This window comes from Dermochelys coriacea, chromosome 5 (genome assembly GCF_009764565.3).
Source record: "Dermochelys coriacea isolate rDerCor1 chromosome 5, rDerCor1.pri.v4, whole genome shotgun sequence".
Taxonomy (NCBI): Eukaryota; Metazoa; Chordata; order Testudines; family Dermochelyidae; genus Dermochelys; species Dermochelys coriacea.
In genome coordinates, this window is record NC_050072.1 from 53,216,911 (window position 1) to 53,244,397 (window position 27,487).

At 40.8% G+C, this 27,487-nt stretch overlaps 1 protein-coding gene across 7 annotated transcripts in view; it reads left to right on the plus strand.

The window, feature by feature from the left end:
- Window positions 1-27,487, plus strand: part of ATG10 (autophagy related 10) — a 162,465-nt gene that overhangs the window by 108,895 nt on the left and 26,083 nt on the right. For all 7 annotated transcript variants that reach the window (XR_006281440.1, XR_006281438.1, XR_006281439.1 and 4 more), the window contains exon 5: window positions 11,580-11,677. Coding sequence is in view for 1 of the 7 variants with exons in the window: in XM_043514724.1 (XP_043370659.1) it covers window positions 11,580-11,677 (98 nt within the window). In the remaining 6 variants the exon portion in view is untranslated. The remainder of the gene's footprint in view (window positions 1-11,579; window positions 11,678-27,487) is intronic.

Genomic DNA, 27,487 nt, shown 5'->3' on the forward strand with positions numbered 1-27,487 from the left:
TGGTTCAAAGACTTCAAGGAGCAGAGAAGCCTCCCTCAAGTCAACCATGCCCATGCTACAGAGGAAGGCGAAAAACCTCCAGGGCCTCTCCAATCTGCCCTGGAGGAAAATTCCTTCCCGACCCCAAATATGGCAATCAGCTAAACCCTGAGCATATGGGCAAGATTCACCAGCCAGATACCCAGGAAAGAATTTTCTATAGTAACTCAGATCCCATCCATCTAATATCCCATCTCAGGGGATTTGGCCTATTTACCCTGAATATTTAAAGATCAATTACTTACCAAAATCCCATTATCCCATCATACCATCTCCTCCATAAACTTATCGAGTAGAATCTTAAAACCAGATAGATCTTTTGCCCCCACTGCTTCCCTTGGAAGGCTATTCCAAAACTTCACTCCTCTGATGGTTAAAAACCTTTGTCTGATTTCAAGTCTAAACTTCCTGGTGGCCAATTTATACTCATTTGTTCTTGTGTCCACATTGGTGCTGAGCTGAAATAATTCCTCTCCCTCTCCTATATTTATCCCTCTGATATATTTATAGAGAGCAATCATATCTCCCCTCAACCTTTTAGTTAGGCTAAACAAGCCAAGCTCCTTAAGTCTCCTTTCATAAGACAAGTTTTCCATTCCTCGGATCATCCTAGTAGCCCTTCTCTGTACCTGCTCCAGTTTGAATTCATCCTTTTTAAACATGGGAGACCAGAACTGCACACAGTATTCTAGGTGAGGTCTCACCAGTGCCTTGTATAACGGTACTAAAACCTCCTTATCCCTACTGGAAATGCCTCTCCTGATGCATCCCAAAACCGCATTAGCTTTTTTCACAGCCATATCACATTGGCAGCTCATAGTCATCCTATGATCAACCAATACTCCAAGGTCCTTCTCCTCTTCCGTTACTTCTAATTGATGCGTCCCCAACTTATAGCTAAAATTCTTGTTATTAATCCCTAAATGCATAACCTTACACTTCTCACTATTAAATTTCATCTTATTACTATTACTCCAGTTTACAAGGTCATCCAGATCCTCCTGTATACTATCCCGATCCTTCTCCGAATTGGCAATACCTCCCAGCTTTGTATCGTCTGCAAACTTTATTAGCACATTCCCACTTTTTGTGCCAAGGTCAGTAATAAAAAGATTAAATAAGATTGGTCCCAAAACCGATCCCTGAGGAACTCCACTGGTAACCTCCCTCCAACCTGACAGTTCGCCTTTCAGTAGGACCCGTTGCAGTCTCCCCTTTAACCAATTCCTTATCCACCTTTTGATGTTCATATTGATCCCCATCTTCTCCAATTTAACTAATAATTCCCCATGTGGCACGGTATCAAATGCCTTACTGAAATCTAGGTAAATTAGATCCACTGCATTTCCTTTATCTAAAAAATCTGTTACTTTTTCAAAAAAGGAGATTAGGTTGGTTTGGCACGATCTACCTTTTGTAAAACCATGTTGTATTTTGTCCCATTTACCATTGACTTCAATGTCCTTAAGTAATTTCTCCTTCAAAATTTTTTCCAGGACCTTGCATACTACAGATGTCAAACTAACTGGCCTGTAGTTACCCGGATCACTTTTTTTTCCTTTCTTAAAAATAGGAACTATATTAGCAATTCTCCAATCATTCGGTACTATTCCTGAGTTTACAGATTCATTAAAAATTCTTGCTAATGGGATTGCAATTTCAGGTGCCAATTCCTTTAATATTCTTGGATGAAGATTATCTGGGCCCCCCGATTTAGTCCCATTAAGCTGTTTCAGTTTCGCTTCTACCTCTGATATGGTAATATCTACCTCTATATCCTCCTTCCCATTTGTCATGCTACCATTATCCCTAAGATCCTCTTTAGCCTTATTAAAGACTGAGGCAAAGTATTTGTTTAGATATTGGGCCATGCCTAGATTATCTTTAACCTCCACTCCATCCTCAGTGTTAAGCGGCCCCACTTCTTCCTTCTTAGTTTTCTTCTTATTTATATGGCTATAGAACCTTTTACTATTGGTTTTAATTCCCTTTGCAAGGTCCAACTCTGCTCGACTTTTAGCCTGTCTCACTTGATCCCTACATGTTCTGACCTCAATTAGGTAGCTTTCCTTGCTGATCCCTCCTATCTTCCACTCCCTGTTTGCTTTCTGCTTCTTCTTAATCACCTCTCTAAGATGCTTGCTCATCCAGCTTGGTCTACAACTCCTTCCTATGAATTTTTTCCCCTTTCTTGGGATACAGGCTTCCGATAGCTTCTGCAGTTTTGATTTAAAGTAATCCCAGGCCTCCTCTACCTTTAGATCCATAAGTTCTTCAGTCCAATCCACTTCCCTAACTAATTTCCTTAATTTTTGAAAGTCAGCCCTTTTGAAATCAAAAACCCTAGTTGCAGATTTATTTTTGTTAATCCTTCCATTTAGTTTGAACTGAATTAGCTCATGATCACTTGAGCCAAGATTGTCCCCTACAACCATTTCTTCTATGAGGTCCTCGCTACTCACCAAAATTAAATCTAAAATGGCATCCCCTCTAGTCGGTTCAGCAACTACTTGATGAAGGAATCCATCAGCTATCGCATCTAGGAAAATCTGAGCCCTATTATTATTACTAGCACTGGTCCTCCAGTCTATATCTGGGAAGTTAAAGTCTCCCATGATCATGCAGTTTCCATTAGTATTTACTTTATTAAAGACATTAAAAAGGTCTCTATCCATATCCAGATTAGATCCCGGAGGTCTATAGCACACCCCAAGCACTATCGTAGGAGAGGCTTTACTAGTTTTCTTCCCCAATGTAATTTTTGCCCAGACAGACTGTGTCTTATCCATTGCATCGCTTCTTATTTCTTTACATTCTACCTCATCATTGATATACAATGCTACTCCACCCCCTTTACCTTTGTTTCTGTCTTTCCTAAAGAGCACATACCCTTCAATACCTGTAGTCCAGTCATGACTACTATTCCACCATGTTTCTGTTATCCCTATAATATCTGGTTTCACTTCCTGCACCAGTAGCTCTAGTTCCTCCATTTTGTTACCTAGACTCCTCGTATTGGTGTACAAACATCTTAATTTTTGCTGTTTGGCCTCGCTCACATTTTGTACCCTATTAGGCACAGTCATTCTACATCCAGTATAACCTATTAGACTAGTATCCACACCGCCCTCACTCCTTTTATACATTCTCCTACCCACGGCTGTATCCATTCTTACTTCATCTTCTTCCCTCTCAATGCTAAAATCTGGCGTGGAGATTTTCTGGACATCTCCCATCCATCTCCCCCCAATTCCTAGTTTAAAGCTCTCTTTATCAGTTGTGCCAGCCTCGATCCTAGAAGTCTATTTCCTTCCCTACTGAGATGAAGTCCATCCCGAGAGAACTGACCTCTGTCCGTGAATGCCTCCCAGTGGTCATACATCCCAAAGCCTTCCTTATAGCACCACTGCCTAAGCCATCTGTTGACAGTCATAATCTTGTCACACCTTTGTTGCCCTTCTCTAGGAACAGGAAGGATCCCGCTAAAGATCACCTGAGCCTCAATTTCCTTCAGCGTCTTCCCCAGCCTAGCATAGTCTCCCTTAATACTTTCCAGCGAGAATCTAGCCGTATCATTTGTTCCCACATGAAGGATAATTAGGGGATTCTTTCCCGCTCCCTTTAGGATCCTTTTCAACCTCAGGTCTACATCCCGTATCTTAGCACCCGGAAGACAGCACACCCTTCTATTCTCAGGATCAGCTCTAGTTACAGGCTTGTCTATTCTTCTCAATAAAGAGTCCCCGATCACATAGACCTGCCTTTTCCTGGTGACAGTGCTATTCTCCAGTGTCTCCCCTGTTCGCTCTGGCTGCAAGTTCTTTCCATTCCTATTTTCCCTTACAATCTTCTTCAACCCATCCTGTATCCTCCTGGGGCTCATATTTGGTGTAGTCTCCCTTGACTCTTCCCCTTTTTCTATAGGGCTAGCCTCTCTTCTCTTCTTCCTTACCCTTCCACCTTCAACAAGTACCTGCTGAGCCCCTTCTTCATTTTCCAACTCTGCAAACCTGTTCCTAAGCTCTATTTCTCCTTCACTAGCCCGTCTTTTTCTCTGCCTGGTTCTTTGAGTCACATGTTTCCACTGACCACTTTCCTCATCCAGTCTCTCCTCAAAATTCCCCAGCCCTGGTTCCATCTGTGAGTCTGAGCTTTTCCCTTCAGATACCTCATATCTTTGCTCCATCATCTGCTCAAACCCCTTCCTAAACTCAACCAGACTTTCCACCTGCATCTCCAAACCTCAGATCTTTTCTTCCATCAGCTCTATCAGACGGCATTTCATGCAGAAAAAACTCTTACCGGTTCCCCCCTCCAGGATCATGTACATACCACAGCTTCCACATCCAGTCATCCTCAATGTGTCTTTCACTGCAGGAGTCACTCCCACAGCTGCCTCTGTATCTGTCATCTCCTTCCCACCTAAATCCTGTTAATCTGGGAAACACAAGCCACACCAAAAAGACCACCCCCCCCAGCAAAAGCAAACCCCAAACAAGCACCACAATCCAAACTCCCCTTTCAAACTCCCACTCAAACTCCCCTGTTTAGAGCTCTGTTTGCTAGCTCCTGTGCCACTGCAGCTGAAGAGAGTAAGTGGCGGGCTGAAGAGAGGGCTGAAGCTGAAAGGTGGCGGCAGCGTGATGAGAGGAGGCAGGATTCAATACTGAGGCTGCTGAAGGATCAAACTAACATGCTCCAGCATATAGTTGAGCTGCAGGAAAGGCAGCTGGAGCACAGACCGCCGCTACAGCCCCCGTGTAACCAACCGCTCTCCTCCCCAAGTTCCATAGCCTCCTCACCCAGACGCCCAAGAAAGCGGTGGGGGGCCTCCGGTCACCCAGCCACTCCACCCCAGAGGATTGCCCAAGCAACAGAAGGCTGGCATTCAATAAGTTTTAAAGTTTTAAGTGTTGTGTGGTCTTGTCCTTCCCTCCTCCACCACCCCTCCTGGGCTACCTTGGTAGTTATCCCCCTATTTATGTGATGAATTAATAAAGAATGCATGAATGTGAAGCAACAATGACTTAATTGCCTCTGCAAGTGGTGATCGAAGGGAGGAAGGAAGGGTGGTTAGCTTACAGGGAAGTAGAGTGAACCAAGGGGCGAGGGGTTTCATCAAGAAGAAACAAACAACTTTCACACCGTAGCCTGGCTAATCATGAAACTGGTTTTCAAAGCTTCTCTGATGCGCACCGCGCCCTCCTGTGCTCTTCTAACCGCCCTGGTGTCTGGCTGCGTGTAACTAGCAGCCAGGCGATTTGCCTCCCACCCCGCCGTAAACATCTCCCCCTTACTCTCACAGATATTGTGGTGTGCATAGCAAGCAGTAATAACAGTGGGAATATTAGTTTCGCTGAGGTCTAACCGAGTCAGTAAACTGCATCAGCGCACTTTTAAATGTCCAAATGCACATTCTACCACCATTCTGCGCTTGCTCAGTCTGTAGTTGAACAGCTCCTGACTACTGTCCAGGGTGCCTGTGTATGGCTTCATGAGCCATGGGTAGGGGTAGGCTGGGTCCCCAAGGATAACTATAGGCATTTCAATATCCCCAATGGTTATTTTCTGGCCTGGAATAAAGTCCCTTTCTGCAGCTTTTGAAACAGACCAGAGTTCCTGAAGATGCGAGCGTCATATACCTTTCCCGGCCATCCCACGTTGATGTTGGTGAAACGTCCCTTGTGATCCAGCAGTGCTTGCAGCACTATTGAAAAGTACCCCTTGCAGTTTATGTACTCATCGGCTTGATGGTCCAGTGCCAAGATAGGGATATGGGTTCCGTCTGTGGCCCCACCACAGTTAGGGAATCCCATTGCAGCAAAGCCATCCACTATGACCTGCACATTTCCCAGCGTCACTACCCTTGATATCAGCAAATCTTTGATTGTGTTGGCTACTTGCATCACAGCAGCCCCCACAGTAGATTTACCCACTCCAAATTGATTCCCGACTGACTGGTAGCTGTCTGGCATTGCAAGCTTCCACAGGGCTATTGCCACTCGCTTCTCAACCTTGAGGGCTGCTCTCATCTTGGTATTCTTGTGCCTCAGGGCAGGGGAAAGCAAGTCTCAAAGTTCCATGAAAGTGCCCTTATGCATGCAAAAGTTTCGCAGCCACTGGGAATCATCCCAGACCCGCAACGCTATGCGGTCCCACCAGTCTGTGCTTGTTTCCCGAGCCCAGAATCGGCGTTCCCCCGCATGAACCTGCCCCATTAGCACCATGAGGCCCACATTGCCAGAGCCCGTGATTTGAGAGAAATCTGTGTCCATGTCCTCATCACGTCGCCTACTTGCCTGGTTTCGCTTTGCCAGGTTCTGGTGCTGCATATACTGCTGGATAATGTGTGTGGTGTTCAATGTGCTCCTAATTTCCAAAGTGATCTGAGCGGGCTCCATGCTTGCCGTGGTATGGCGTCTGCACAGAAAAAAGACGCGGAACGATTGTCTGCCGTTGATCTGACGGAGGGGCGACTGACAACATGGCTTACAGGGTTGGCTTTCAGGGAATTAAAATCAATAAAGGAGGTGGCTTTGCGAGAAACAGAATGGCCCCCTCAAGGATAGAACTCAAAACCTCAAGAATAGAACTCAAAACTGGGTTTAGCAGGCCGTTGATTTCACAGAGGGAGGGAGGAGAAAATGAATACAAAACAAATCTGGTCTATTTCTTGTTTTGATCGACTTCATCTATCTTTATACATCTTGCTGGCAGCGGACTGTGCAGTACGACCACTAGCCATCGTCATCTCCTGGGTGCTCTGCAGAAGACGGTGCAGTATGACTGCTGGCCATCGTCTTCTGCTGGCTGCAGATTAAAAGACTCAATCGCCATGAAACAAAACTTAAAAGGGAAATTACTTGGCTGAATCCACTCCCATGTTTGCCCAGGTTCCCTGACCTCATCGAGGTCGGTTAAAAGAGCACCCTGCACTACGTCAACGACGGCTACCAGTCATACTGCACTGTCTGCTGCCAAAAGGCAATAAACTGTTGCTGTGTAGCAATGCAGTACTATGTCTGCCAGCACCCAGGAGACATACGGTGACGGTTAGCTGAGAGGGCTCCATGCTTGCCGTAGTATGGCATCTGCACAGGTAACTCAAGAAAAAAGGCGCAAAATGATTGTCTGCCCTTGGTTTCACGGAGGGAGCGAGGGAAGGAGGGCCTAATGATATGTACCCAGAACCACCCGCAACAATGTTTTAGCCCCATCAGGCTCTGGGATTTCTACCCAGAATTCAAATGGGCGGCGGAGACTGCGGGAACTGTGGGATAATTACCCACAGTGCAATGCTCCGGAAGTCGATGGTTGCCTCGGTTCTGTGGACACACTCCCCCGACTACATGCACTGAAAGCATTTGTGTGGGGACACACATAATCGACTGTATAAAAATGCATTCTACAAAACCAACTTCTATAAATTCGACCTAATTTCATACTGTAGACATACCCTAATACTACAAACACCTTCCTCCGTCCCAGATTACTTTATACCAGAACAATTCTCTGGTCAGTCATGCTGCATCCTCCCATAGTTTAGATATTTATGAGAGAAGATTGCCAGACTTTCAGGCACTAATTCTTCCCACTGACACAGTTGGTCCTCATATCCATTAAATGCTTGATAGCCTGTTCCTTCTGGCTGCCAGATCAAACAAGGGGAATCACCTGGCTGATTTAGGGCACCATTGAGAAGATGCCCTATCATTCAGCAGACCTAGACTGGTAAATTAAGGTAGGAGCTTATGGGGAAAACAATGGCTAGCTGCAGCTATGCCATCTTTATCAATTCCCAGACTAACTATATTAAAATGGAGTTAAGGTTAAGAGTAATTTAGGGTAAAATACGTTATGGGGATGGTGTAATTGTTACAAAACAATGCAGGAAATTCAGATGGTTAAATGTAAATCAAAATATGTTAAGGTAGAGAAATGCACAGTTTGGGCATTCAAATAGCCTTCACTCTGCCCGGTAGTGATACTATGAAACAACCATATATGTTTATGATTAAAGCATTTTAGTGTTTGTTGTCCCAGAATAAACTTGGTGCTATGGGTAGTTCTTGAAAACAAATATTTAGAATTATTGGTAATTTTTACGATTATTCTTCATTACTGAAAGTTTCTCCTTCCACATGTCCACTGTCTCTCTTATTATCAGTGGGACTGAGGCCACAGGCTTCCCTCAGTTAAGATGTCCTTTTTCAAAATAGCTACTGCCTCCGATTGCTCCCAGTGGTAATTTAAACAAACTGGGGAAGACAATGGCCCCCTGCACTGTCAGCAAGCTGAGAGGAATACGGTAAGTGGAGGAAAATGCAGGAAGTGGCCATCTGTGCCCAAGGACAGCCTCTGGCTTCAGTCCCAGCAATAGGAGATGGCAGCCATTTGAAAGAGAACAATTCTTGGAGGAATTATCTGAAGTAGAATGAAAAGGAGTACTTGTGGCATCTTAGAGACATGCCCCTCTCCCATGTACATGCCCCTTTGCCATGTACATTGGCCAAACTGGACAGTCTCTACGTAAAAGAATAAATGGACACAAATCAGACGTCAAGAATTATAACATTCAAAAACCAATTGGAGAACACTTCAATCTCTCTGGTCACTCGATTACAGACCTAAGAGTGGCTATCCTTCAACAAAAAAGCTTCAAAAACAGACTCCAATGAGAGACTGCGGAATTGGAATTAATTTGCAAACTGGATACAATTAACTTAGGCTTGAATAGAGACTGGGAATGGATGAGTCATTACACAAAGTAAAACTATTTCCCCATGTTATTTCTCCCCCCCACCCCACCCCACATTGTTCCTCAGATATTCTTGTTAACTGCTGGAAATAGCCTACCTTGCTTGTCACCATGAAAGGTTTACCTCCTTCCCCTTCCCACCCCCCGCTGCTGGTGATGGCTTATCTTAAGTGATCACTCTCCTTACAGTGTGTATGATAAAACCCATTGTTTCATGTTCTCTGTGTGTATATATCAATCTCCCCTCTGTATTTTCTACTAAATGCATCGGATGAAGTGAGCTGTAGCTCACGAAAGCTTATGCTCTAATAAATTTGTTAGTCTCTAAGGTGCCACAAGTACTCCTTTTCTTTTTGCAAATACTGTCACAGTGATCGTGTATTAAATATATAGAAGGCTTCATATAAACCTGAAAAATACTGATTATCTGAAGATCAAAACAGACATGACAAAGCAAAAACATAACTGATCAAATTCTGTGCCAGTAATTCCCAAGTAGCACAGCTCAAATCCTGATCTGTATGTGCACTTAAAATTATGCCTTAAACTATCTGCTGCTCAGTTTCCCTATATGTAAAATGGAGAGAATAATTTAGCTAACTCACTATAAGATAGCTGTAAGGCTAAATTAAGTTTTGTAAAGCTGAGCTCCTTGGACCAATGATATATAAGAGCAAAATATTTTTATTATCAAATATTTCGTAAATACAAATAAATCATGAATGAGAAACAAAATTACATAAACAAAAGGTTAATACTTTTTAGTATTCTGCAGACTTTTTTCCCTACATTCATTCCCTATATTCATACAGTATTTATTGTTATGTTCTGTATGTTACCTGTGGAGTTAAAATAGAATTATGATATAAGCTTAGTGTCAACCACTTTGAAAATAAGCATGTCAATTTTGTCTCAATGTTTGTTTTTGACAAATAGCAATAGAATATTTTGATCTATTTCCAATAAGTAGCTTCATCTTGGCATTTATCAGGTGTCAGAAGACCATTATCCTGTGATAAATAGTGCTAATCCATTGACATTTTCGTGTCTGTAAAATGAACAAGATTTATTCATTTAATTAACATTTGAATGCCATGTTTAGATACAAGTAAAAAATCAGCTAACCTACAACCTCTCTTTTACCTTATTTTCTTCACACATTTAGAAAACAGGACTAAATTCTACTCTGACATACACACCATACACCAGTAGCATCAAAACATGTGGCAAATTAATCATTCGATGAGCTAACCATATCCAGTAAGTATACTTTGCCATCCTCAAGAACATGTGGCTTGTCAGACCAACATACCCTCTGTGTTGTGATGACAGACCATTAGACTACAGTGAGGTTGGTCAACGTTGACATTGAAGAGAAGTTTGTTAATATATGCTTCTTAAATTTGTTCTAACTTTGGAAGGATTAATGTCTGCTCTTAAATTGCATCCTCTATGCAGCTATTACAAGGCTCCATGGCAACTTATTTTCCACATCTTTCAGCCAAATTGAAGGTACAAATGCAAAATCTAGGATATCCTAGATTTGTGACACACTAATGTAGGACTTTAATACACATCTAGGTTTCTATATTATACTCCCACCCTGGTATCTGTGGATCTTCAATGTGATACTTGAGCACCTTGAGATCCCAAAATCACTGAATAGATTACTCTGATTCTAAATGGATTTTCTCTGCCCTCGTATTATGGAAACACTAGTCGAATATCCATAGTTAAGAATTAGCTGAATTTTGCACTTAAAGCAAGATGTCAAACACTTTATGTATAAAAAAAATGCAGTATATCCTCCCCAAAATTACAGCCTTTAATCTTTGAGTTACAGAATACATTTTTTGAGAAATTACAAATCCATTAACTAAATTGAATTACAATTAATTTTAAAATGTGTCCTTTTAAAAATTTAGCAGCTGATGTCAGTCATGGTTCAGCCTGAAAGATCTCAGTAATGAAAAAACAGACTCTTCAAGCTTCCCATATAATTAACTCACTGAAGTCTTGTGTATAGACCATATTTGAAAAATATTTTTTAGGATTAATGGTCATACTTTGCCATTATTCTACATAACTGAAAGTTTTTCTTCAGCAGATACTAAAGAATAACATTCTACTTCAGGTTTTGGAGTAGCAGCTATGTTACTCTGTATCCTCAAAAAGAAAAGGAGTACTTGTGGCACCTTAGAGACTAATAAATTTATTTGAGCTTAAGTTTTCGTGAGCTACAGCTCACTCCATTGGATGCATGCAGTGGAAAATACAGTAGGGGGATTTTATATACACAGAGAACATGAAACAATGGGTGTTACCATAAACACTGTAATGAGAGTGATCAGGTAAGGTAAGCTATTACCAGCAGGAGAGAAAAAAAACCTTTTGTAGTGATAATCAAGGTGAGCCATTTCCAGCAGTTGACAAGAACGTATGAGGAACAGTAGGGGGGAAAAATAAACCTGGGGAAATAGTTTTACTTTGTGGAATGACACATCCACTCCCAGTCTTTATTCAAGCCTAATTCAATGGTGTCCAGTTTGCAAATTAATTCCAATTCAGCAGTCTCTCATTGGAGTCTGTTTTTGAAGCTTTTTTGTTGAAGGATAGCCACTCTTAGGTCTGTAATCGAGTGACCAGAGAGATTGAAGTGTTCTCCAATTGGTTTTTGAATGTTATAATTCTTGACGTCTGATTTGTGTCCATTTATTCTTTTACGTAGAGACTGTCCAGTTTCTGATTGAGTATTGTGAGAGTATTGTGTGTCTTTTTACAGATGGAAGACCTTTAACTCTGGATGAAATTTGGGAAGGCGTTCATGAATGCTATCGGGCTCGTCTACTGGAGGGGCCCTGGGACACCATTACACAACAGGTTAGATGCTACTGTTCTTTTACAGTATGGAATTCATTTACCAAGAGACTAGATAGCATTAGATTCACCGATTAAAATAGAAGAGGCTTTGTGTGTATTGTGCAGTGATTCACAGGTTGGCTACTAATTACATTATCAAGAAGACTGAAGTGTAACTTTCGATTCAAAAGAAACTAATAATTTGTAAAATTGAAGGACAAAGTTAGTTTGTTAGTCAAATAATCTGTTATTGCTGACTAATGTGTTTAAAAGTTAGTATTTAATTGAAGTCAGTGTTTTAAAAGAAAAAGTAGCTCAATACTATACATGTAACTTGTTTTACTATCCTCTGCTAAAGGTGATCAAACTACCTATATTTTAAATGGGATTAAAAGTCACTAGAATTAATATTGTTCCAATACAGTTATGGTCTTTTCTCAAGAATCCAATAATTGCCCTCTAGAAAATGGTCTAGATTGTGCATGACAAGGATGGGCCTTATGGTAAGGCTCTGCACAGGACTCAGGAGATCTGGGTTCAGTTTCTGGCTTTGCCACAGGCCTCCTATATAACCTTCGACATGTTATTTAGTGTCTGTATTATTGTAGGTTTTAGAGTAGTAGCCGTGTTAGTCTGTATTCGCAAAAAGAAAAGGAGTACTTGTGGCACCTTAGAGACTAATAAATTTATTTGAGCATAAGCTTTAGTGAGCTATTATTGTAGAATCTCCATGTCTCAGTTTCCCACTGTAGAATTAGGATAATACTACTTGCTACCTCATCCCCACCTCCACCCCAGCCTTTTGTCTGTCTTGTCTATTTAAAGTATAAACTCTTGAGGGCAAGGACTTTCTCTTACTCTGTGTTTGTACAGGGCCTAGCTCAGTGAAGCCCTGATCTCAGCTGGGGCCTCTATATGTTATCATAATACAAGTAACAAACAATAATGAATCACATTCATAAAAGATGCACAGGCATGGGAATTTGAACTATGTTCATGTTTGCACAATCCCAAACTATTCTCATTCTTTGTATCACAGCAGTGCTTGGGAGACCCCAACTAAGATTGTATGTATGCTGTTTGTTGTGCACTTCTAGGTATTGCCTGTGAGTTTGCAAAATACAACTGTTGTTAATAAGTATCTGTAGTCAATGCATTACTTGGTGGGACCTGTCCATTGCAGACTAAGGATGAGCACATCAGAATTTAATAAAATCTGGTAGCAGATAAACTGGTCTTCTCCTGTGAATATCACAGTTCAAGCTGTAAATTTTCCTCATTTAAAGCTGGATAGTGACTAGTTCTGCATTGGGTGAGAACAGTGCAATTTTCCTTTCCTTACGCTTATTTGACAGAGCTAGGATCACCCTCAGTCCTTGCATTCCCAATGCACAAGGACCTGAGACTCTAATGCCAGCAACAGTGCTAGGAACCCCTTAGGGCTAGGCGTGGAACAGGCCCTACATCCTCTGTACTTTCCAACAGAACTGTCCTGGCATGTAGAACGAGTGCATGCTATAACCTGTATAAATGTGTAGCAGAAGCCTCTGCTGTGTGCACTCCATAAGCAATGTGCCTTCCTAGATGCTGGACCTCTATACTTCCCCTACCCGTGGGCTGTTGCTTAAAGCCACAATCAAACTCTTTTGTGAAAAGAACAGTGTATGCCACGCCTACGGCTATACAGGAGGAGTAAATTGTAATAAAAATGTTTCTGAGAATAAAGGAAGTTTCAGTGACAGAATATGTGTGTACTGTGTAAAATTAGAATAATGGAAGCTGTGACGGAGTAGGGAGTGGGGAGTATTGACTTGGGAATGTTGCGTGGGAGTTTTACTGGTACTGTCTGCATTGGTGCTGGATGGTGGTGGGATATCTGGTTGTGACTTCACCTGAGGGATGATATGTGAGCACGTAACCGGAGCCCAGGAGGGGGTCGGGGCCAGGTGACACCTTCTGCCCGGGAAATTGGACAAAGGCTAGAGGAGGAGCCGGGGTGTGTGGCTGGGTGAGACTGCTGGAGGGGGTTGCAGTTTGGAGCTGGCTGGGGAAATAGAGGGAAGCCCAGCACTGGGGTCTGGGCTCCCTACCCCACAAGATGGATCTGACTGAGGGGTCCTGTTTTCTATATCTACAAGTTCTCTTTTGGACTGTGTTCCTGTCTAATAAACCTTCTGTTTTACTGGCTGGCTGAGAGTCAGGGTGAATTGCAGGAAGTGGGAGGTGCAGGGCCCTGACTCCCCCACACTCCGTGACAGAAGCCAAAAGCAAAGACGATTTTTACCTGTAAAGGAGCAATGAAATAAAACTGTCCTGAGATATAGAACACCAAATGTTGTGCATGAAACATGCACATACACACAGGCTTGTGGTAACAGGCTTTTTGGCTGGTAAAATATGCTATGCATTGAAGCTAATGTCTTTGTGGCATCTTTCCAGGAATAATGCACTACATCTTAGTCCAATGTCAAGAGCCAACTTAAATATCAGGAGAAACGGTTTTGCAAAACAGAGACAGTTATAGCAGCAAGATATTAATTGAATATAATACTAAGGTGATTTCCTATGAAATGGGGAATTTGTAGAATTAGTTTAACTCTCTTTTCAGGAATAATACAGACTATGGGCCTCAAGGTGATGGCTCAAGAGAATTCAGACATCAGTGTGATACCGGGATTGCTGGCAATTAGGGGCTAAGCCCCACCAATAAGACTATTAATTATTTTGGATATATATTTTAATAGTTTTATACTTCCATTAATTTTCTGTGCAATATGTTCTTCCTAAGGCTGAGTTTGCCACTGGTTTAAGACTGGAATTCCATTGAATTCAGCATGGTTGCACCACTTCACAGAAGTAATGAACTTGGTTCAAAGTCTCCAGCTGCACCCTGGTTGTGAAATGGGGTACTGATCCTGCCGAGTCCCTCCTTTCTGTGTATGGCTATGAGTGAGAGCCTGCAGGAAGAGCAGATTTCTATGTGTGGTGGTGTAAATTTTAGATTAATCCAGAGAGAAGCTGAGTGTTAAGGGCTCATTAACACATTATCCAACCTCCTTTGGTCTGATTGAAAAACAATGGGAGTCATGTGGGAGGGAAGGAACCAGTGCAGTTAGTGGTGTTGCCAACACTGTCACATCTTTTTAGTGCCAGCTACCTCCCGTATAACAAACATTTCCCCTTGTAAAATTGGGAGATAGGTATGCCAGACCAAATATAAAAAACTACCATACAAATAAGACTATTCACAAAGGAATTACAGAAGGTAATAAACATACTAAGCAATTGCCTGCTAGTCTTAACACCAAAACAAGAGCTAGGACTACAAGAAAGTCTTTTCTGGATCTGAGAGTTGAACCGACATGCACCCTTCTCTGTCTCTTGTCTGCTTATCTGGGCTGATGCACTTGGTCACATGAGATAGATTTAACTAGTTAGGGACACAGGTCCCTTGGTGGATGTCATTTGCTATCTCACCAAATCAAACTCAAAACTCTCAATATGCCATGAACAGAAATCAGAGAAAGTTCATGGTACTCTGATAAATGAGAAAAACTTCTATGAACCATTCACCATTCCAACACGAACAAAATTTGAGGAAATCACAGTTGGTTCACAATGTTCACAATGCTATTTGAATTCAAACTAGGGCTAATTTTGATATTTTGGATTCAGTAGTTGATATACTACTAGTAGTAGAAAGTCATATCAAGCTTCATTTGTTTTACATATTTAGGATTCAGCTCCATTTTAAGAAACTGGGGCTTGTATTCTAGGAGTCTTACAAAATCTTGATGCTATACTTTACACATATGTGATGCAATGTCAGTGATTTACAAGCTGTGTGATTAAATGCAGGCATATATCTGAAACCAGCACCTGAGATATGAATCAGGCCTGTAAGAGTATATCTGTAATTACTAGGATGTTGGAGCATATGGTTAAGGTAACCTTTAAACTAATTTCAGTTACTTTAGATTCATTATGGGAAGTCATGTTCACTTGCTGAGGAATTATCTTGAAATATTTTTATTGACTAGCCTGTTTTTTTATTGCATATTCATAAATAAATTAACTCGATAAGTTGCATCGTGGTTTATAATGATAGTTGATAAACTGTGATGATTTAATTGCACTTCCTCTCGTAATAATCTTTAAATCTGCCATCTGAAGTTCCAGTGATTGGCTTTCTTCCGTACTAAATCTCCCTGGAATTTTCAGTCATCCCTTTTCTACATCACCCGATAAGTTGCTTTAACTGCTCCCGTTTTAAATAATACAAATCAATTATACAAACACACAGCTGTTTAACGAAACTTATAAATGTTGCTACAGGTCTCTGTGGGTATTTCCTGATGGCTCATAATGACATCAATTTAGCACACCTGGTAAGATCTGTGTGAATTGGAAGTGACTTAATGTGGCAATGACAAGAAAATTTAGTAGTATTTATGGATTACTGATGCTTTTTCAGAATTGTTGCCAATTCTAATTTTGGCTTCTGTTAAAGTCAGTAATGGAGGTGCAGACATCACATGATTACGTCCTAAAAAGTTTAGTGTTAATTTGTTGAGTGTTTTCACGGGTATCTTATATCAGTATTTCCCACCAGTTCTTATATTTCAGGAAATATAATTATTTTATTACTTTATTAGAATTAGTGGATTCTTGAAATCCATTCCTTCCTGGAAGCTCAGCATCTCCAAACATAATTCCATTGTACTTATCTTGAGCTGTAAGCAAACAAAGCTTTCCTCAGCTCTATCTCAACTGAATTCTCTTTCTGAGTTTAAACCAGAACAGAATCCCAGACCTGCTTTCTGATGTGTAACCGTTCTTGACAATGTTACATCGTCATCCTTCGGAATCCCAAATCTGCAGATTTTCATTCCATCACAGAGGAATGTTCCTTTGTCCTACATTTTCTTTCTTCTAGCATTATTGTTGTTTAAAATGAATTGTTAAATCTGTTAGTTATATTCCAGTTTGAGAGGTACCATGGGGATTAATACTAATTCAGTCTTCCTTAACATCTTTATTGATAAAGTGGAAGAGAATAAACAGTATGTCTGTGACACTGACGGATATGCTAACTTGGGAGGAGTTGTAAATATAGCAAGGACAGAGAAATAATACAAAGGGTCCTGGAGAGATTAGAAATTTAGCAGAAGGTAACAAAATGAGACTCAACCTGAAAAAATGCAAGCTAATACAACCGGGGGAAAATAATCTGAAAAACATTTTCAATGGAGGGAGAAGCTTAAAAACAGTGATAAAGAAGAAAGATAGATGGCTGAAAAAGACACACCCATTTGACATTGCGATATTCAATAAAAAAAGCCAGTACAGTTTTGGGTAGATACACAGAGACTAGGGCTGTCAAACAATTAAGAAAATTAATCCCAATTAATCATGAGATTAAAAAAATAATTGTGATTAATCACAGTTTTAATCACACTGTTAAACAATAATTAGAATACCTTGTATTTAAATATTTGTGGATGTTTTCAATTACAACACGCAATACAAAACGTATAATGCTCACTTTATTTTTATTACAAATATTTGCACTGTAAAAAAAGATAAGAAATAGTATTCAGTTCACCCGATACAAGTACTGTAGTACAGTCTCTTTATTGTGAAAGTGCACTTACAAATGTAGAATTTTTTTTCATAACTGCACTCAAAAATAAAACAATATAAAACTACAAGTCCAGTCAGTCCTATTTCTTGTTCAACCAATCGCTAAGACAAACAAGTGTGTTTACATTTATGGGAAATAATGCTGCCTGCTTCATAGAATCATAGAATATCAGGGTTGGAAGGGACCTCAGGAGGTCATCTAGTCCAACCCCTGGCTCAAAGCAGGACCAATCCCCAACTAAATCATCTCAGCCAGGGCTTTGTCAAGCCTGACCTTGAAAACTTCTAAGGAAGGAGATTCTACCACCTCCCTAGTTAACCCATTCCAGTGCTTCACTACGCTCCTAGTGAAAAAGTTTTTCCTAACATCCAAACTAAACCTCCCCCACTGCAACTTGAAACCATTACTCCTTGTTCTGTCATCTGAGAACAGTCTAGATCCATCCCCCTTCAGGTAGTCGAAAGCAGCTATCAAATCCCCCCCTCATTCTTCTCTTCTGCGGACTAAACAATCCCAGTTCTTATTTATAGTGTCACCTGAAAGTTCAGAGTGGTAGCTGTGTTAGTCTGTATCAGCAAAAAACAATGATGAGTCCTTGGGGCACCTTAGAGACTAACAAATGTATTTGGGAATAACCTTTCATGGGCTAAAACCCAATTCATCAGATGCATGGAGTGAAAAATACAGTAAGCAGTATAAATATTACAGCATATGAAAAGATGGGAGTTGCCTTACCAAGTGTGTGTGGGGGGTCACTGCTAACGAGGCCAATTAATTAATTTATTTGAGTGGACCCCCCCCACTTGGTAAGGCAGCTCTCATCTTTTCATGTGCTGTAATATTTATACTGCTTATTGTATTTTTCACTCCATGCATCTGATGAAGTGGGTTTTAGCCCACGAAAGGTTATGCCCAAATACATTTGTTAATCTCTAAGGTGCCACAAGGACTCCTCATTATTCACTCTGTAGTCAGGACCAAATCACATTTTAGTTAGAAGTCTGTGTGTCTGGTTGTAAATTTGACTACATATTACCTGTTACGGTTCAGGGCAACTGCACCTGTATTTCCCCTCAGTGGTTCTGCAAGGTCACCATTTCTCAGGCTTTCAAGCTTCCCCGCCATTGCTTTTCTTGTTTTATTCCTTTCTGACTGGGATATTTCAAGGCCACAAAATGCCTTGTTTTTACCGTGTTATTCTGATATAGACAGGCTATTGAAGTACACGGCTTGCTTTTTCTTCAGAAACTTAACAGTGTGAATACCCACAGTTATAGATACCACATATTATTCTTTCTGCAAGCCAACTTTATTTTTAAAGTAAAAAGCATTACAGAGAAGATACAATAAAAACAATTAAAAGAATCTACATGCCTGCTATAAGCTTACCAGAGATCACCCCAACTCTCACATGGGCTCTGGCAGAAGCAGTTCTTTAACACCTCACACAAGGTATTACCATTCAGATGATACAGAAATATTTAGAAATAAATTAGTCATTAAAACTGGAAATAAATTTTCCGAACTCTAGAAATATATTTTTTGTTGAAGGGACAATATGGGTGATTTTGTTTGCCGTGTGGGCTGGTTTAAAATCCCCCCCCCCATTCCCATTTTAAAACAAACAAGAAACAAATTCTGATGAAGAAGCATGCTGATAGCAATCAGTAGCAAATGTGTCACCAGTAACCAAGTGTTTTTTGTTTTAAGAGTATGACATTGTAATAAACCCTGACCTTCCCCTGAGAAGCACAAAGTCATAAGCACAAGAAAGTTTATGCATTAAGGCTTAATCAATGTTTAGTGATGATGGAATGTAAAATCAAACATTCAAGGATAGAATCAATTTTCCTTGTTGTCAAAGGGGACTCAACAGTTGAAAAACTGCCCTATAAAACTTGATGATTTGAAGGTCCTGCAGAAATTGTCTAAAAATCTTAGAACTATCTCATGAATATGAAGGTGGGGGGGATTGTGGAATTTATTGATTTTTTTATTATTAATAAAGCTGTTCAGACCCCTCTGCTGTTACCCTCTCTATGCCCCATCAGAAAATACACTAAAACAACATTGTGCTAGGCATTCCTTCCCACCAACAGGACAAGCAACAAAAGAACATGTGGGTATATGACAAATTCCCCTGATTGCAGCCTTTTCTTTAGCATCCCAGAATCTAATTAGGTGCACCATTTGCTGTCACCACAGTGCTGACATTCAGGGTATTGTGGTGTCCACAGTCATTCCAATAGTTTGCCAAAACAGAGCAAATCTAAACCATGTAACTCCATGGTGGCTCTTCTGCTCTGAGTTTAGATCTTCTTCCATCAATGTTTCCCTTCCAGAAGTTTTTAAAACACTTCGAGATCCTTAAAACTGAAATGTGTCCAACAATTGTATTTTTCCCCCCTTTATTCTGTCGCTCTCACAAAGCTGCTTTTTCCTGGGCCCCTCTTTCAAAACCATGCAGAAAAGATAAACTCAGTGGTCTAGCTTATGAATAGTGATCTCTGAAGAAACACTTTCCTTCAAAATGTATTTCCCCTGTAGTGTGTGTTCACCATTTTTCAAACTCTATAATACATTTTTAAACATGGGAAATTATTGTTCTCCATGTGATGTTCTAGTAAAAGACCTCTGCTACGCTGCAACTTTAATTTAAAGATCCACCTTGTATAACCTTAAAATAAAAGTACCAGGTATAGATGCTAATGCTAATAGAACTAGATTGATAAAAAGAAAAGGAGTACTTGTGGCACCTTAGAGACTAACAAATTTATTAGAGCATAAGCTTTCGTGAGCTACAGCTCACTTCATCCGATGAAGTGAGCTGTAGCTCACGAAAGCTTATGCTCTAATAAATTTGTTAGTCTCTAAGGTGCCACAAGTACTCCTTTTCTTTTTGCGAATACAGACTAACACGGCTGCTACTCTGAAACCTAGGATTGATAATGTCCCTGCTGTTTCTCCTCGACATAGTTCATGCTTCATCAGGGCAGTCTCAGATACTCTGTTGGTATGGTGATTAATTTATCTGAAATATTAATACAATTCTCAAAAAATTCTACCCTTTATCTTCTGTAACAATAAACTTGCTTTCATTTATTTAATTGATTTCACATATTTCATTATTAACACTTCTGCAACAAAAGTGGATGAATTAGCAGCCCTGTCCTGTAAGTTACAGATCTTAAGCTTCCTTAATGCCCAAGTACCCTGATATGTAAAGGTTGTAACTTGGTACCTAGCATGTGGCTGTGGTAACCACCCAGTTATATGCTTATTCTGTCATATATAAAAGTCTTTATCCACACCTGTCTCCAAAATAGCAGCACAGAACTTGCCTATTTTTACATTAATCCACAATCTGCACTTTTTCAATATGTAGTTAAGAATCTGAAAGACAGGTTCTTTATAGTACAATAATTCTGTCCATTACATCACTTAGTTTATGGCAGTGTTAACACAAAAATCAATAAACATTATTTCTAAAGTGTCAGGGATGTTAATGGTGTGATTTTTTTTTAAAAAGGAAAAAGATTCTAAACTCTTTTTAACAGAACACTGGTAGTGTTGTAGAAGCACATTTAGCTGAAACTGTAGTTAGGAAAATTTAAAACATTATGGCTCAGGCATCTCGAAAAATGTGTGTAGATAGCTATTTTTAGACATACAAATCTTTCTTGCCATATTGTGGGATTCTGCTAAGTGGGGGAGGCTTCATACAATGTATCTTAACAGAAGGCTGCTAAGATTGCCTCTTAAATCGTTTTGAGTCATATCAACAGTTGCTATGTGTCCCCTGCTAATATTTTTGGGAAATTATTTGAATTACTACTTCCTGAGAGAAGGGAGATATCAGTCTTACCAGCAGAGATTGGAAAGTCGTTACAGAAAATAAAGCCTAAGAAAGGGCAGTTTAGCTGAATATTTATTTCAAGCTAAAATTTTCTGTGATAAATTGAACTTAAAGGTTTTATTTACTCCATACAATCCACTCATGATATTCTTGAAGCTAGCAAGTACTTTTGATTTTTAGAATAAACACTACTGCACAGTTTTCCGTTTAGTGATGCTTTCGTCTAATGATGATAATGTTTTAGCATTTGCAGAGCAGTTTGTGGTATGGATACTACTCCCATTGAAGTTGATGGGAAAAGTCCCTTTGACATCAGTGGTAGCAGGTACCCATTCTTCAGAAAACTGCATAAATATTACAAAATGCAATGTACACATACACGATCGAGTAATGCTTTATACATAAGGAAAGGGGTTGAGGATTCCTTGCAGATTTCTGTAGCTCAGTTTCAGAATGGAGGTTCAAGTCATAGCTGTATTGTTATTTGAATTGATTAGAACTATAAGATGGAGGTTGAATACTACTTTCTACACAGATACAAAATTAATTGAATGAATTACAACTTAATTGTGTTGATTCCTCATACTGTAGGAAAGTTGCTTCTGCATCCCCAGATAAAGCATAAGAGAGCTCCCCTTCCTTACCCACTGCAGTCATTGTGATGCCTATCTGAGAGTATAAACTCCTCAGGGCATGAATCTTTCCTTACATGTCTGTATATGTAATAATAAAAATTGTCTGGAAACAACATATCTACAGATGACACCTTCCAGCTATATATATTTGGGCCAGATTCCCACCTGCCAATGCCTGGGGTGTTGTCCCATCTATTCATCCCTGGGGATATAGCTGCACTGGAGATGGTGTTTGTCCTATGGAAGGCAATTTTAACTACTGGTTAGGGCTCCACAGGAACGCCACCTGTTATGCTAAATCAACACATCCCTTTCCCGGTCTTGGCCTGCTCATTTTTTGGGCAAAACTGGATGACTCCACCACCCTCCTGTCATCTCTCCAGCACTGTACAGGTTGCAGATTGCTTGCATTGCTGTGCCCGTTCCCTCAGGGGACCTGCAATCCAGGAAGTGAATGGAGACCATTCATCCTCACTTACAGCATGTATGTATTCCCATGAAAAAGTTGAGGGAACTTGATAGCACAATCTGAGGGAAGTGAGAATGGTTGAGAAACACTGAGCTACAGGCAATGGGTCACAATCCCCCAGATGGAAGAGGCACAAAAAGCAATCAGGAAGGGGGTTTTGTGGTGTTGAAAATTGTATTGCAATCTAATGCTAAGGAAATCTCTTTCCTCCACTCCCTGCACACCCTTACTTTTCAAGGTCAAGTATTCTCTGTCAACCTCTCAAAGCAAACACAAGTTACATAGACTTATTGTTACCACTGATACTTTTGTTGTAAATGTAAGTGGTCAAAAAAAATTTTTTTTTACTTCAAATAAGGGGGTCACTAGACTGAAAATGTTGAGATGCACTGCCACAGCTGATGAAAGGTCCCTTGTTAACTTTCATTCTGGCAATGGTACTTTCATTACTGGCCATTTAGGTATCAGTACTCACTGTAAATTTCTTTCCACAGAGATTCAGTTTCTGTAATAACTGCAAAGGACTGTTCTCTCCTAAATGTCTCCTCTCCAGAAAAAAAGATTTCAATTGACAGATTACAGCCATCCAGATGATGGATTGTTCTATGAAATTTTCTAGAACTTTTCATCACCTATTTTACTTGATTTTGGAAAGTTTACTATAAAAGGTAGCTTTGACAGAGATTCTAATAAAAGAAAGAACATCATCTCTTAATTTTATTCTTTCAAACAAACAAAAAAAAAGAGCTACCATGAGTAATATCAACAATCTCTTTCTCTACATAGGAACATACGATTTGCCAAACCACCTCAGACCATTGGTTCAGCAAGTGCTATTTTCAGTAGTAGCCAATTCATGATGCTTTAGAAGGAGAAAGAGAATGCAGCTCTGTAATGCACACAGCCAGTCAGATAGTGCTAGACATGATGAAAGGATGAGGGAATTTTTTTCTAGGCAAACTCAGCATAGACCAGCCTCTGTTGGTGAGAGAGACAAGCTTTCAAGCTTACAGAGCATTTTTTTCAGGTCTGGAAAATGTCAGTGGGTATGTCTACACTGATATTAGACACCCACAGCTGGCCTATGCCAGCTGACTTGGGCTAAAAGACTCATGCTGAGGGATTGTTTAATTGCAGTGCAGATGTTTGGGTTCAGGCTGGAGCCCAGGCACTAGGATCCTGCGAGGTGGGAAGGTCCTAGTGCCTGTGTCTAACTTCAGTGTCAGTGTCTCTCTTCAGTCCATGATTTTTAATGCCTAGCCATGGTATGAATTTAAGCTCCCAAGCTCATTGTTTGAGGTGTTGTGCAGGTTTCCTTTGAGGACAAGGACTGGAAGGGTAGATAGAGAGCAATACGGTGTTTTTTGTCTGTTATTTTTCTGTGTTCGTTTGAGAGCGGCTACAACACAGCATACATGAAGGTTCAGTGATATCTTTATTGATACTTCAGTGCTATATGTATTTGAGAGAGATAAATGGGTCATCCTGTTACTGATCACTGCAGCAAAGATTTTGCTACACCAGGTTATGATACTCATTTGTGCTTCTACTCTGTTATATTAAATGGTCTCTTTGCCTTCTTTGTAAACTGCAAAACTTAGATAGAAATGCACACCATTCTTCTTTTGTTGGTTGTAATACTTCTGGTTAATAAATCTTGTGAGAGGTGTGCTTGTCATCTCCTTTTCTGAGATCCCTTTGTTCAACCTTAGTTTTATCAGATTCCAAGATTTCATAGGATTATAAAATGAACTTTTTTTAAGACATACTTGTCAGATGCTGGTGGGAGAGATTTTAAAATCATTTCCCCCCCTAACTCCTCATTACTTAATCAGGGTAGTAAATCTGGCTCATATCTCATCTCATCCATACTTCCACAGCTTGTTGAATCTTCAAGTTTTACACATTAGATAAATCTCTTAACTTCAGAACAGATTTTAAATAGTAATTAATTAAGACTTCATGCAAGATTACTAAAATGTTGACAACTAAATTAATCTTATTTTGGCAAGTATGCAACGAGTTATCTGTTTATTTTCTTGAAAGAATGACTGAGGTGCCAATTGTGACAATATAATTGCATACCAATTTTCCCACTGTAAAGCCCTCTTTTGAAAACTTTTACAACTGAGTTACAAACTTATGAGATGTGTTTATTTCTATAAGAAAAAAATGTTTTAGTCTTTTAAGCCTAATTTTGCAGTCACACCAGTTATTGCTGTGAGCTCATCAGATCAAGCTTCACAAGGCTGGGCTGATTCGATTTTCTCTGGATCTTCTAGGGAAATACTAATGTGCTACAGAAGTGGGGTTGGCAATTAAATAGGTACCATTCTTCCCTCTCGGTCAATGTTGTTATTAGTATTGCAATAGCTCCTAGAAGGCCCAATCAGGAATTGTGATGCATTGTCTTAGGCACTGTGAAGAACAAAACAATTGTCCTGTCCTAAGGAGCAGAGTTTACAAATATTCCGTCATGTACTATGGGGAAAATTGTCATTTGGATAAAAAATGAAACAGGTCTTGACCATCTGTGTCCTTTAAAGTCTGTCTGTCTATCCACTCATCAGAGTTTGTGGAATATCTATATTTAATTCCCCACCACCACCACCACGATTCCAGCCGAGGTGGGAGGGTCTTTCAGGATGCCCTAAAGATGGTGAAACTCCAGATTAGACTAATCTCCTTCACATGTGTCATCCACACCTGTATCCTCTCAACTAAAAATGCTTTATTTCTGTCTGACATGCTTAGTCCTTGACTTTGTAAAAACTATATTAAGCATTGTACCAGAAGAGCACAACTGTTTTCAGATGTCATGGATGGAGATATGGTTGGCTGGTGTAGCTGGGTCCTGATATTTTAATGGCTTTGAAATACAAACCCAGGATTGACCAGGGAAGTGAATTAGCAGCTAGTTCAGGGTGTGGAAAATCGGGGTCATGTACTCATGACATGCCATTACACAGAGAAGATGGGCTGCCACACTCTGCACAAGCTGAAGCTTTTGTATTGTTTCCACCTTCATCAGCAGGTACAATAAATTACTGTAACCTAGGCTGGAGGTGAAGAGTGTATCGAGCACTGATCTTTGTCCAGGCAGAAGGGGGACTCAGAGCTCGGGCCCCAGCCAAGCACAAGCATCTGTATTACAATTTTGTAGCCTGCAGCCTGAAGCCCACAAACCTAAGTCAGCTGATTCAGGCCAACTACAGGTGTTTTATTGCAGTGTAGACGTACCCTAAGATGTTACACCCACCGTAGGTGCTGACTCCATGGGTGCTCTAGGGCTGGAGCACACAAGGAGAAAAATTAGCAGGTGCTCAGTACCCACCGGCAGCCAAGCTCCCCGCTGTTCCCCCCCACACCCTCAGTGCCTCTCCCCTCCTCTAAGGTGCCACAAGTACTCCTTTTCTTTTTGCGAATACAGACTAACACGGCTGCTACTCTGAAACCTGTCCCCTGCTAGCGGCCCTACTGGTCACTCCTCCCCCTCCCAGCGCCTCCCACCCACTGTGAAACAGTTGTTTTGCAGCGTTCAGGTCAGCTCCAGGAGGGAGGAGGAGGAGTAGGGACATGGCGTGCTCAGGGGAGGGGGCGGAAAGAGGTGGGGTGGAGGCAGAGCAGGAGCAGGGGCTTGGGGAGGAAGGGATGGGGCAGAGCCGGGGCCTGGGCAGAGCGGCATGGGGTTGAGCACCCCTTGGGTAGAGGGAAAGTCAGCACCTATGACACCCATTTTGATTAATGGGGTGCAGACTCCCGTGGAAGAGGATGGTGTCTCAGTTTGTTCTTAGAAATATTACTCCTTCAGACAATCATCACCCTGTTCTTACCCAGCGTTTATATGATCCATCTGCTTTTCATGCAGGCACTGAGCTCTTTTAGAAATGGTACCCTTTTTGTGGTGCATTACTTTTCATAATCATTCACTAATATTTTTAGTTTAAAGTGCAGCTCTTCTCTGGAAAAAGTGTCAGGAAAAATGTCATTCGGAGTTCAATATTCATCATCTTAACAGTTTCCAAATCAAGTGTGCTCATTTCAGAAGTAAGATGTTTATAATTGCCAGTCCTGCAAACTCACCCTGGGATCTGAAAGTCATACTAAAAATATCTTTCCTTCTCATGCATCACTGGTAATGAAGATTCCATACACCAAACTGTATCTACTGTTACAAGTGTGTTGTACAACCCTATTGACTTCTTAAAAAGAAAAGGAGTACTTGTGGCACCTTAGAGACTAACAAATTTATTTGAGCATTAGCTTTCGTGAGCTACAGCTCACTTCATCGGATTCATTTGGTGGAAAATACAGAGGGGAGATTGACATACACACACAGAGAACATGAAACAATGGGTTTTATCATACACACTGTAAGGAGAGTGATCACTTAAGATGAGCCATCACCAGCAGCAGGGGGGGGAAAGGAGGAAACCCTTTCATGGTGACAAGCAAGGTAGGTTATTTCCAGCAGTTAACAAGAACATCTGAGGAACAGTGGGCGGTGGGGTGTGGGGGGAGAAATAACATGGGGAAATAGTTTTACTTTGTGTAATGACTCATCCATTCCCAGTCTCTAATCAAGCCTAAGTTAATTGTATCCAGTTTGCAAATTAATTCCAATTCTGCAGTCTCTCGTAGGAGTCTGTTTTTGAAATTTTTTTGTTGAAGAATAGCCACCCTCAGGTCTGTAATCGAGGGACCAGAGAGATTGAAGTGTTCTCCAATTGGTTTTTGAATGTTATAATTCTTGACGTCTGATTTGTGTCCATTTATTCTTTTACGTAGAGACTGTCCAGTTTGACCAATGTACATGGCAGAGGGGCATTGCTGGCACATGATGGCATATATCACATTGGTAGATGCGCAGGTGAACGAGCCTCTGATAGTGTGGCTGATGTGATTAGGCCCTATGATGGTGTCCCCTGAATAGATATGTGGCAACGGGCTTTGTTGCAAGGATAGGTTCCTGGGTTAGTGGTTCTGTTGTGTGGTGTGTGGTTGCTGGTGAGTATTTGCTTCAGATTGGGGGGCTGTCTGTAAGCAAGGACTGGCTTGTCTCCCAACATCTGTGAGAGTGATGGGTCGTCCTTCAGGATGGGTTGTAGATCCTTGATGATGCGTTGGAGAGGTTTTAATTGGGGGCTGAAGGTGGTGGCTAGTGGCGTTCTGTTATTTTCTTTGTTGGGCCTGTCCTTTAGTAGGTGACTTCTGGGTATTCTTCTGG